The following is a 13,961-nucleotide window of genomic DNA, read 5'->3' on the forward strand; positions in this document are numbered from 1 at the left end:
ATCTCTATTCGAATTGTGATAAAATTCAACATTTGAAAGAGAAAGAGAGAGAGAGGGGGGGGAGGGGAATGAATATTGAGATGAACATTCGCATGGCAAACGAATGTCACAGCAAATGTAATGAATGTGCATGAATTTGTTGCGAATGTGAGCATAAAGATGAGAGAGAAAAACATCAACTCGGCACCAGATGAGCGCTCACATATTCACATATTTGACAAACAAATGTTAAAAAAAAGTTCGCTCAATTTTTTTTTATGCCAACGAAAAAAAACTGATCGTATGATTATTAAAATGAAATACACATATTTCGCGCATAATATTGATAAAACTTTGAAATTCGTCGGAATCAATAAGAGATTTTATTATGAGATGATAACGGGTGTGTGAATATTCGAATATATTCGGACTCAACACCTACTTTCATTTTTGATATTGCAACGCGCACTTTTTTTTTCATTGAAAATGTAATGTAACAATGGAAACAAAAATTGGATTTTTTTTTGTCTTCGACACAACGTCGCAGCACCTCAACATTGATTGAATTTCTATCTGACTGGCTGGTGTTGTTATCTCTATACCGTATTCTCGCTCTCTGCGAGTGTTTCACTTGGTTTTGTATCATTCGAAAATTTTCACATAATCGCCAGAAGCGACATTCTGTTGAATTTTTTATGATTGACTCACAGGAATGAATGTGTCGTTCTAGTTGTTATTGAATTTTATCGTTGTCGCAACAGCAGAGAAGTGGGATAGAAAAGAGATGATGAGAAAAAAAAATTCAGCAAAAATCGGCAGCACTAGAACACACTGAAATAAGAAGAGACACAAGCAAACAATATTACGTATGTAATGCGTGTTATGGAATTCATTCGACTACAAATTCTATTTGGGCGAATTTATGTGTGCGTGCAATTTTTGAATTTCTTCGATTCGAGACCATCACACACACACACAACAGCATTTGCCACCGAATTGAATTTGGCCCGAGGAAATTTGCTCGGAATCTTTTTTTTTCGTTGTCTTGTCTCAGAGAAAAAAAAACACAGCGGCGACACACAAACACGAATGAATGGAGTGTTGACGTAAATGCATTCATATATAAATGTTGGTGCGATAAAAACGAGAAACAAATCATGGACAAACACAAAAGGCAACACAAACGAAATCAACGCGAAAATGAGAAAATAAAAACAAACAGAAAATCAATAAAACGTGCCACTTTGCTTCGGAACATGCTTTCAATGCAAAATGCGACACATCAAATCGTTCGTTTGTTCACTCGGTGTTGCTATTGCCGAATGTGTGTGTGTGTACGTGAGTTTGCCAAGAGATTTTCATGAAAGTGGCATCAGGTCAGCGAAGCATTCCATCAAAATTCATCGTGTCTAAATTCGTTCCATGATTTCGCATCGATTCGATTTATGATCTACGTAAATATCCACAATCATGTGCGCGCACAACCACACTCACACTCTCCATCCATATAAAATATATTGTGCACGATAAGCACAAATGCTATTCAGCATCAGCAAAGTGAAAATTCAAGTCGATAAATGATGATGCAAATTTATACGTATAGATTGTGCTAAAGCAAATTCGGTATTCGAATCGTTTCTTTTCCATTTCGTAGAAAATCGCTTTGCTAAACATAATCGCTATTTGGCATTTGCAATTTTCAAGCACACAACCAAAAACGTCGAAATAAAAATCTAATTAGAATTCTTTTTTTCTTCTTCTTTTTATTCTACATATTCGATTAAAGTTACACAGTTTCAGGTCGATGTGTGCCACATATTATGCTCACCAATATTTTTAGTGCATATGTTATATATGCAATGTATTCATTCGACGGCTGGCTTGTTCTACAATTGATTGAGAGAATGCAGCCGAATATATTGGGCCATTCGCCACGTACACGACGAATAGTCATTTTCTGAAAATGTGAATTGTTTCAGTTGAAAGCAAATCACAGCAACGACGACGGCAGTGGCGGCCACGACAATGATGATGGCAAAATACGCGATATAGACAGAGCTCATCGTTGATTTTAATGCTCTGAATCGGTTATCGTATCAATTTTTCATCACGTATAATTTGCATAAATCGTATTTACTTTGTCAATTAGGCCGCGGGCTCGCCTTCCATGAATAGGTGCTCAAAAATCTAATGCAAATTTATATCGTTGTTTCGTGCAGACTACTTTTTTGTTAGTACATCGACATGTGTGTGTGTATGCAATTTGTTTGAAAAAAAAGGGAATGTTTCATATCAGATATGTCCTTTTTTCCCTCGTCTCATACATCAGTTTTTGATTTGGTCGATAGGTTCTTCTATAGGAAGGAATGGATTTTTTATAAATTGGATTTGCAATTTACTTGTTTGCATACGTAATCAATCACTTTATCGTCGGTATATAAAATGACAATTTTGTTGTTGTTGCTGTTTGTGAATGAGGTTAAATTACGATATTATTATTATTTATAATCATCATCAACGTTATCATTATCGTCCGTAAGTCTGATTTCTGTTTAAGTGAATGGCATGGAAGAGAGAGTGTCTCGTTTCTCAGAATCTCGGTCTACCATCATCATTCGGTTTTTTTTCTCTTTCTCTCCCTCTCTCTCTCTCTCGTTCAATTGCAATTTCGCTTTTATTTGAAGAGTATTTTGATGTTACTGCCGAAAAGTTTCATGACACCATAAACAGGCATTCAACTTCAATTTAAGTTTCTTAAGCGAACGTTTCAATGTTGGGCGACGCAAATGAAGTCACATTTCGACTATTACTAGTGTTACTGTTGCGTTTTTTTTTCTCTTCATTCTCTTTTCTATCACAATCCATAATCAACGTTCGTTCGGCTGTATGTTGTTCGATGGCGTAAATTGACAGTGTGCAAGTACGTTACGCCAAAAAGTCAACATTAGATGATACGAATTACAAACGAAAATTATTGAACACATTGGGGTCGAAATTGTGATAGAATGAAAATGTGCACAAGAATGAGAAGAGGGTGAGCAAAATGATGAGCAAAATTTCTAGTTATATTTACGTCGGTGAATGAGAAAAACCCATTAACGAATGCGCTGAAAATTACGAGTGTGTTTTTGATTGTGCCTTGGCGAAAAACAATAAACCATTCGGCAAAACGGAATGGGATTTGTTGTCCACTTGTTATAATGCAAAACTCGTGTAATGACTTTCCCTTTGAAATATATATATTGTATAAAATGTGATGACGCGCATCCCGTTTATATGCGACCATTGAAATCGTGTGGGAGACGGAAAGACAAAGAAAACGAGAGAAATTGCGGCCATAGCAAAACAATGTATCAGCCGATGATGTTTTTTAACGACCAAACTTTTCTACAAAATTCCAAATAACCGGATATGTACTGACAAAAATTAGACACACAATTCGGCACCAAAGTATATTAGAGGCGGACAACAAATCTTGAACGCCGACGACAACGTTGGATGATGATGATACAAACATGATAACCGGCGATGGCAAACTAAATGCATTTATGATATCTTCAAAGGGTCATCGAGCCAAAGATCAAACTTTGCAAATGCCATGAAAATGACTCCAAACTATGAACATTTTTTTAGCTTGCCAGTACGGTCAGGGGAATGAGGTTCATATAATTGATGACGTTATAACCAGCGATTCCCACTTCCTATTTCATTAGAATTTACTTTGATCGCATTTCTTGGCCTTTCACGTAGTATTACCCCTGTTTTTTTTTTTAGAAAAAGATGAAAAACGTTTCACCCTCTTAACCTAATCTTTAACTAATGTTTTTTTTTTTGCATTTTCTTGTTTTTTTCAGATATTAATAAAGGATCGCCCATAGATTATAAAAGTGGTTCAGCGTGTTCAACGCCTACAAAAGACACATTAAAATCGTACGATAGAAATTATAGTGGTCCCGTTTTGCCACCGCGTAGCGCAATGTGTGGCGCACCATCACATCATTATTCAGCACCATTGAATTTCCGAAAAGGAATAGCCGCTAAATGTTCGTGGAAATGTACAGCAATTGCTGTCATTCTACTCAGCGCTGTTTTGTTATTATTATTGATTTTAATCACAGGTAAGAAATTCCATCGGTTTAATATCGATTCGGTTGTGTCGAAACAATCAGTAAACAGTAAATACAAATAGCATTTCAAATGTTTGTTGTGGTAGTGACCCCAAAGACATTCGTCGCCAGTCCAGTTTGTTTGTTTTTTCGTTCGCTGAAAAATCACATGAATTTTTTATAACCAGTTTTACTTCATAATTCGATTCATTTTGAATTGAAATATCGGACAATTTAAGTTTTAAATTAGATATGTCAAAAAATGCACTTATAACACACACACACATACTCAAATATTCCATGCAATTTTCTTTTGGTTCGAGTTGATGTGCGTGAATACCATAATCTTCAATCAAATTATATAATAAAAAATGGCAACCGTTTATGGCACAATGGAGATCGACATCATTTTTGAAATTCGTGTCTCTTAGAACCAATTTGAATCAAATTATGTTCGTTCGACGATTTTTTTTTCCACTCGGACAAACTTCTCTGAAAACTTTTGAAAATAATCAAATTAAAACATTAACAAATTTAAAAAGTTTTCGTCTTTTTTTTCTAAATATAAACGGACATAGAAAACGGTGGCATTTCGTTTTTATGGAAATACAATGTCAATACCGTGGACGAACCAGAAAAAAATGAGGTTAAAAGTTGATGGTTAAAGTTGGAATAGTTTCAGCGTAAATAAATTGGCAAAGCCCAAAACTTCAACTGTCACTCGGATCATGATAAATTCTTCCGCTCATTTTCTTATCTACTACCATGTAATGTAGTAGACGAACAAAGTTTTGTTACGAAATGTCGAAATATAATAAACCACTGTACGTATACATAAATCGCCAATTACTTGCCGCTGGCAAACTCAATCGCAGCAAAAATGCTACACTCTTCTTATGGCTTTGAGATTTGTTGTGTGTCGCATTTGTGTGTTGTTTTTTTTTTTTCATTTCACGTTGCCGCTTCGGTCTTCCTTGTCAGCGTATTTAGTATGCATTCAGTATAATTCATGTTATTGATTGGATTTATCATTCTGTCCTTTTTCGTCTCTGTCTCTTCTTGTCCATCACATTTTCGAACGTTCGAACTCCACCCAAACGATTAGGCTATTGTTTTCATAAATAAGCTATTCATTCTAATTCAAAAGACATTAATGTAATAAATCTTTCTATTTTCTAATTTTTTTTTCTTCTTCTCATATCAACACTCACATTCGGTGCTGTCGCTGAATTTTTTTTTTTGCTCGTTCGTGCACGTGGCGTTTATGGCGATTCATTTACTTGTTCAATGGACTGCGCACATTTTTTTTTTCAACTGATTTTTTTCCTTCCCGTCATCGTCGTCGATGATCGATTCCACTGTAAATATAACAATGACGATGATGATATTGGTTTGAAATACAAAAATAAAAACAACAACAACAACCATCTCGCACACATACACAACGCAACCAAACAAATTAGGATCAAATGTTTTGACATGGTCGAACCCAGCGTGTAATGTTCTAGTCGGTGATAACTCGGAAATAACAGCCGCAAAAAGTACTGTACCCGAAACCAATAATAAATCAACGGCGAATCGAGCAAAACCATCAATCTCATCGACGTCATCGCCATCATCGGCCGGAAATCCAGCTGCAAATGGGAATAATGGCGCGGGCGACATTAGCAGTCAGACAACCGGATCAACTAGTTCAATTGGAGGTAATCTAAATAAACTTTTTGATTATAGACATTTTTTACGATCGAAACAAGCATTGTCCATTGACAATACATTGTATGATAAAAATAAAATCGTCCAATCGACAAATATCAATGGACAAAATCAAAATAATGCCAAACATTCGACAACGAAAACGACAAAATTTAATGAACAAAGTGTGCAGAAAATTAACACAAATGGACAACATTTCTATTTGGCAGCAAAAACAATAAATAAACGAAAACACACATTTATACAAAGTGGTAACGATGAGGAAATACGTATTTTTCCGCTTGGTGACCAAAATTCGGTCGATGGACCATCAAAAATGCCAACAATTGATGGACAAAATGTGCGTCGTCAACGTCGCAGTGCCACTGAAGAAGAAGACACTGAAAATGTTAATGGCAACAACGATGAACAGCTTCAAACTACTGAAGGTAGTGGTTTTGATTCGAATGTTTTACTATTCAATGGTTTTACTGTGGATTACGAAAAGGAAAATGTTGAAAATAACGGAAATAGTTGGGACCATCCCATACCATTAACGGTAAACAATGCACACTATCAATTTGATGAGAGCGATACGAACGATGGGATTTCTGACGTTGAAAACCAACGCCGGAAGTTTGATGTAAGTAATTTGATGCTTCACAAAATTAAGGCAGTGGTGGCATCAACCAAAATGCCAACATCGACAGTAGCTCAAGTAAGCGAACGCACAGTAAAATTGGAAAATGAACCATTTTATGTGAACGATTTTCATGTTACAAATGTTGAAGATAATGAGAATGACAAAAGTCCTGATTCACCTGCAACAAAAGATGATTTTAATGAGAGTTTTGAATTAATAACCGATTCAATTCACGAAACTTTGGTTTCCGAAAATGTGGTTAATGATAGTCATCAAGTGAATGACGTAATACACACACAAAGTGAAGTACCATCATCGTCGTCGTCGTCGTTGTCATCCAACTCAAAATTGGATCAAGATGATTTAAATTGGACAAGTTCTGATAATCTAACGCCGAAACCATTAATTACCGATGGCGAAAGTGACAAAAATGACATCGTAAATGGTATGAAATTTGATGAGACATTCGATGATAATATCGACCACAAACCGGATGATAATGATAGCACTTTGCAAAACGATTCACCAGCAATAATTGTTCAATATGATAAGCAACCGATTTTGAAAATTAACCATCTTGACACCGATTCAACGACCGGGGTCGATGAACACACACAGCACAACTCATTTGAACAACACCAACGCAATGCTGCCGATTCAAATTCAATTTCAAATGGTAATGGTGATGCAAGTGCGAATCTGAATGAAAATAACGATGTGAATGTGAATGACGGTTCAATATTGAGTACAAAGCACGCACCAAAACAAACCGATAAACCGCTACATTCAAATGCGAATCGTATCGATGGTAACGAATATGTTGAAACGTTGGCGGGAATTAAACATCAAGAACCGCGGTATGAAATGCTTGACACCGTGCACAACGATTCAATTAAAGCCAGAGATGTGGCACAAAATATGCAACGAATTTTAGTGAATGTGTCAATCGGCACCGATTCAGGTGATGGTACACAGAATCATGGTATTTACATGCTACATGTTTCCGTTCCAGCCGGACCCAATTTAAATCCAGCACATTTTGACAACAATTCACCGCAGCCTGCCATTCATGAGCCACCGATATTCATTAGGCCGATGCCAATGCGAATGTCACAAGATGGCAACAAAGACGATAACAATAATATGAGTAAAGTAGGTGCATTAGTAGCTGGATCGACACCATCATCATCATCATCATCAACAACATCATCATCACCACCAAACCCACAACCCCCATCAACAATGCTACCACAGCAAAGCACAACTGTCGAACGTGATCCAGTTGAAATGAGTAGCGTTGCACGCAAATCTGCCGAACTAATGCTTGAGTTTAGTAGCGAAATCTCTCGCTTGAATTCAATTATTGCAAATTTAAATAAAACAATCGAGTGCACAAATTCATTCGACACACAAACGCCGTCGGCACATTTACCATCATCATCGTCATCACCATCGAACTTGTCGTCTTTGCCAAGCAATGAAAGTTTAATTGTCACCAAAACAGACGGTAAAACTGAAAATGAATATGAAACGATAACAATGCCAATAGCAACAACTGTGCCTGATTACAATGGAACTGACAATCGCATTAACAACAATAATTTTGGTTTGTGCAATCAAGATATTCCACCGATTTTAATTTTAGAAGGTAAGCGATTTGCTTACACACACATCTCATCGCATTCACATCATGGAAAATATACATTTTCGTATCTCATGCTCGCTCCCTTGCATTCACACTCTCTCCTTTTCTATCAAACCATCAAATCGATTTAAATAATACAAACACAGACGCATTGATATGTTTTGACATCTCTCTGTGTGTAGATGTGTACATACTCCATTTCACCAATTCGTGGTGTGAAGACGACGACGACGACAACAACGACGGAAGACAAAAGCCATTTTAATATAACATTCCGTAAACTAAACACTAAGTGTACGATATATATATATTTGCAAATGCTAAAAGAAAAACGCCAAAGAAATAGACGAAATTAATGTAAATATAGCCATACAAACATCTTGTATATACTCCGTTGGGGATATTGACGCGTACGATATAATCTAAAAACATTTGGTTGAAACTCAGGACTCCATGAATCCATTTCAGGCTCTATGCATCATCCAAAATGAATGAGCGTGTTTGTGAGTGCGTGTGCCAGTGCGCTCCAGCCAGTGTGCGCGTTCGCTCAACTACACTCAATCAACGAAGAATGAGAATTTCTGTAATGTCATCAAAAAACCATTCAGCTTCAATTTCATACATCTACACACACATATATTTATATATAAAAGCAGAGAACATTTAAACGTACTCGAGACGATAACCAAGTACAAGTGAAAATTGAAATAATTCTATAAGTGTGTACAAAACTCGAAACGTGAAACATTTTGAGTGCATTTATTTTGTAAATAATTTTCGTCGAACCATTTTTTCCCCCGTCCATCATCTATGTACTACTGCCAGCAGAGCACAAAATACAGTGCTGAAATGATGAAAATACATTTACTTGTGTATATATGCTTGTTTGCTTTTAAAATTTTCAGGAATAAAAAAAACACATACAACATAATTTTCTCATTTCTAATAGCTAGTTTATCATTCAGCTTTTCATATTGATCTAATCGTTCATTATCCTTGTTTTGTTCTATTCTCTTGCCGTTCTTGTACATTGTGCACGTGTATTGTCGTTGTTGCAATCGAAAATCTTCCAGGTGCAAGAACATTTCCAGCTCGTAGTTTTCCACCAGACGGCACAACTTTTTCGCAAATTACACTTGGTCAAAAGCTATCGAAGCAAATACCGCCATACAGCTACTGGAATATGCAATTTTATCAATCCGAACCGGCCTACGTTAAATTTGACTACAATATACCACGAGGTGCATCGATTGGTGTTTATGCACGACGAAATGCACTGCCAACGCACACTCAATATCACTTTAAAGAAGTTTTAAGCGGTTTTAATGCTCGTACAACGCGCTCAACTCATGTAAGTTCGATCTATTTTCTTTTTTCTCTCGCACAGATGAATCGCTTGATTCTCTGTCGTCACAAATTGAATGCATTTATCGGTGATAAAATAATGCTTAATCGGAATTCGTGTCGTTTCATTTAATTTTGTATAGCAACCATCGGTGAGCCGAGAAGTGACACGATATATGGAGCCGGGACATTGGTTTATTTCATTGTATAATGATGACGGTGATGAACAGGAGATTACATTTTATGCAGCTGTTGCCGATGACATGACACAAAATTGTCCGAATGGATGCTCCGGTAATGGTCAGTGCTCCGGTAATAGTCATTGCCAATGCAATCCAGGATTTGGCGGCGATGACTGCAGCGAAAGTAAGTGGTTCTATATGTTTTAGATTCTTTTGCAAAATTTTCACTGCAACAATGAATAAATCGGCCATCCGAGGAGAGAGAGAGAGCGGGCGAGAAAAAAGGGTTACGAGAAAGCGTAAAGCAAAAATTTAATTCTGCAGTCAGTTTAACTTCATTATTCGTTCAATCATGTGTTCTGGTTTGGTGTCTCGAGATGAGAAAAATTTGCCACCAAAAAGATTTTGATGGATGTTCAGATTCCAAAATCGAAAGAGTGCTGTATTATATGGACATCCAACATCCCATAAATCGAAAATGTTCAATGAACCGAGCATAATGCATGTGAGCATTGTATACTCGTTTTTTTTAATTCTTCGTGTCCATTTCGAAAGCGTAAAATGCTCAATCTATATGCCAACGGTCCAATATACAAAACTGAGCACCCACATTAAGAACAAAGAACCAAAAATATTATGGAACACACACGAAAAAAACAGAAACAACAACATCAACAACTATAATACAATATCGTAGACTGCGACAACCACGACAACCGTAACAACATGAACGAAGTAGAATGAGAGAGATAAATTTATTCATCGTTTTGATTTCATTAGACATGTCGCTATGTCTCGATGTAGATAATCATTCCTACACTTGGAATTAATCTGCATGCATTTAATGCGTAATATACGCAAAATCCACCCTCACCTACCTACACTCGACTCCACTCTCTCTCTCTCTTTCTCTCTCTGACCCTGGATCTCTTTCGCTTTTCGTTAATGCTGCATGCTCTTTATCGGTTCAAATAGTCAATTGAATTTAAATTTTGAAAACGTATGCATTTCGTGGTACGTTCGGTCTTTGAGCATAGCTTCGTTCGACATAACTCTCTCTCTCCAATTCCACTGTACACGCGATCTCTTCTCATATCCACTCTGTATTTTTCTAATGCTTATGTATAATTAATTACATCAAATAGGCGTGTGTCCCGTGCTTTGCAATCAGAAGGGTGACTACATCGATGGAGAATGTAAGTGCAATCCTGGTTGGAAGGGTAAAGAATGTACGCTGCGTCATGATGAATGCGAAATGGCACCAAATGGGCAAATTTGCAGCGGCCATGGTCACTGCATGACAGGCACAGGCAAATGTCAATGCATTCGGGGATTTAAAGGTGCCATGTGCGAAGAAGGTAAAGTGTTCATTTCGTTTATATGTTTAGGTCCGAAAATTTATTGCAATGTTCTATGTGTGCGGCAGCCTCCCTCCAAACATTTTTTATTGTTGTTGTTGCGGAACACTTATCTATGCAATGCATACACCGAACTGCAAGGAAATGAAAGATCATTGCAATAAATTTTCGAAGCTACTTTTTCGAGGATTATTGTAAAACAACATGACACAAACGAATGCCAAAATGAGCAACATTATTTTACGCCGTTCATTTTTTGGATGCACCATTGCACAGGTCATTTGGCCTAAGCTTGTGTGCCTCATTAACTGGATTCGACACAAGACAAAATAAAATCTCTTTCCTCCCCCATCATCCATCGATTTCGAACACCATAATAGACTAAAACTATTAATGATTTTCTTTTTTTTTCTGGTTGTGTTCTGTTCTTGCGTCTGCAACAAATCACTTCCATACAACAGTCGATTGTCCACATAACAACTCAGGGTTGCCATGTTCAGGTCATGGTTTCTGTGCACAAGGTACATGCATCTGCAAAAAAGGATGGAAAGGACCCGATTGTGGAACTATGGATCAAGACGCATTACAATGTCTGCCGGATTGCAGTGGACATGGTACATTCGATTTGGATACACAAACATGCAATTGTGAACCAAAGTGGAGTGGTGACGATTGCTCCAAAGGTAATGTGTTGCTTTTTTTATATGTGTGTGTGTGTGTATGTCGACAATCATTACATCTTTTGACCAGAGATTCTAATTGGATATTTATTTGCTCTATTATTTTCGAATGGACACGATACAGAAATTTGCGATTTAAATTGTGGAAATGGAAAATGCTTAGGTGAAACTTGTTCATGCGACAGTGGATGGGGCGGTGAATTTTGTAATACAAAATTGTGTGATGGGCGGTGTAACGAACATGGTAAGTGTAGTACAGATTTATAGTTATTACTTTCATATTCTTTTATTTTTCTGCACTCCCTAGTGTGGGAGAGATATTTTTTGATGTTGAATCGAGTGGTTCCACTCTCAGATGAAAAAAATGTTTTTTTCTTGTTAGAAAAAGAGTGAAAAGAAAAAATAATGTTTTAAACTTCATTTTTTTAGGTCAATGCAAAAATGGCACATGTCTATGCGTGTCCGGATGGAATGGAAAACATTGTACAATTGAAGGGTGTCCGGCAAGTTGTTCAAATCACGGATCATGTCGTGTCGGTGGCGAAGGACTATGGGAATGTCGTTGCTACGACGGATGGGATGGAGCCGATTGTTCGGTTGCATTAGAGCAAAACTGTGCGGACAACAAAGACAATGATAAAGGTATGTATCGTATACATCGGAAATATATTTAACACACAAATCCATTTAAAACATTCGCTTTTTTCTCTGCTCAACCATTTTTAGACGGTTTGGTCGATTGCGAAGATCCTGAATGTTGTCAAAATCATGCATGCCGTTCGAGTCAGTTGTGTGTCTCGGCACCAAAACCCATTGACGTTCTATTGAGAAAACAACCACCGGCCATAACTGCTTCGTTCTTTGAACGAATGAAATTCCTTATCGATGAAGGAAGCCTACAAAACTATGCCAAACTCGAAACATTTAATGAAAGGTAAGATTATTCATGTTCAACCACCTATTTTTTAACATTTAATAACATATGGACAGCATTCATTTTATAAACCATAATTGAGGGAAAAAAGAACATACGCGGAAAAAAATAGAAAACAAAAACATTTTTCCGCTTCAAACCGATCCTATGCTACAAAAAAAAATTCAGAATAGAAAAAAAAACTTTTATAGGAACGAAAAAAAAAACATGAAATCAATCGAACAATTAAAATGACAAAACAATATTTTCAAATCATCAAATGCCGAATGAGACGGAAAAAAAACTTATGAAAAATTCACATTCATTTTGCATTTTAACACAACAAATTGACAAACGACAACACCCAAAAAAAAAATTCAAAAATTCCGAACAGTAAAAACGAAACAAATCGACATATGTAAACAAATAACACAAATGACTGTAAATATGTACATTTTTTTCTATATTTCATTCGTCTAAACTCAACAAAATGAAACAACAACGTATTTCATCCTGGCATTTTCAAGCAGTACAAAATTCAAATCAAAACATTTTCACATTTACATCAACAACTAAAACATTGATGTAGAGTGTGAACGAAACAAACAAAAAAACAACAACACACACACACTAGCAATCCTCGTCCGACAAAATCCGTATAATAATTTTGATGTATGTGAACGAGAGAAAACATTTCGGAAAACATAAATTTTCGTTTCAAAACTCAATACACAAATTAACAGAATATAAAATAAATCGGATTGCGAACACATTTTCAGCCTCGAATTTGTAAACATCAACACCATATCGCCGCCACCACCATCAATACAGACAACATCAAAAAATGAGCACCCGTGCTCACTCGATCGCGTTCGCTTGACGCTAAAAAGTTGAATAAATATCAAATTCAAATAATAATATATATAACACACACTAAATCGTCTCTCGGTCTCTATGTGTGTGTGTGTGGATTTCTCTCTATTTCTCTATCTATTTCAATACAGAAGCGCTCTTTCGCGCACACACAATTTTATGTGCACAATAAATTGCATATTCATTTGAAGTCGTAATTTTATCATGCTTTTGTCGGATTTTCCATTCTTTTGTTTGTTGAGTTTTGTTGATACAGAAAAAAAAGAAAAATTAATACACATACAAGAATACGAAGAAAAAAAAACATCCCAAAACAATTGAATTTCCATACATGTACATATATACAGAATGAGGAAGATAAAAGTCTATAATTTAATGAATAACAATATACACACCGAAACGAAACGAAAAAAAAAAATTATATTGTATTGTTTGAGAAAATTTTGTTGTGCCCCCGTCAAATCGTCAATCTAACTCACTCATCCCAAATGACTTTATGTTTTCCTTTTGTTCATCGAGTTTTCCGTTTTCAGCGTTTATCATTTA

General features: G+C 36.3%; 1 protein-coding gene across 5 annotated transcripts in view; it reads left to right on the plus strand.

Moving 5' to 3' along the window:
- Nucleotides 1–13,961, plus strand: part of LOC116349264 (teneurin-m) — a 623,527-nt gene that overhangs the window by 599,084 nt on the left and 10,482 nt on the right. For all 5 annotated transcript variants that reach the window (XM_031780628.1, XM_031780636.1, XM_031780642.1 and 2 more), the window contains 9 exons: nt 3,834–4,097; nt 5,549–5,788; nt 9,139–9,416; nt 9,553–9,775; nt 10,737–10,949; nt 11,411–11,632; nt 11,754–11,873; nt 12,059–12,271; nt 12,356–12,563. In XM_031780628.1, the coding sequence (XP_031636488.1) occupies nt 3,834–4,097; nt 5,549–5,788; nt 9,139–9,416; nt 9,553–9,775; nt 10,737–10,949; nt 11,411–11,632; nt 11,754–11,873; nt 12,059–12,271; nt 12,356–12,563 (1,981 nt within the window). The remainder of the gene's footprint in view (nt 1–3,833; nt 4,098–5,548; nt 5,789–9,138; nt 9,417–9,552; nt 9,776–10,736; nt 10,950–11,410; nt 11,633–11,753; nt 11,874–12,058; nt 12,272–12,355; nt 12,564–13,961) is intronic.

This window comes from Contarinia nasturtii, unplaced genomic scaffold (assembly GCF_009176525.2).
Source record: "Contarinia nasturtii isolate CC-2019 unplaced genomic scaffold, AAFC_CNas_1.1 Cnas_scaffold_129, whole genome shotgun sequence".
Taxonomy (NCBI): Eukaryota; Metazoa; Arthropoda; class Insecta; order Diptera; family Cecidomyiidae; genus Contarinia; species Contarinia nasturtii.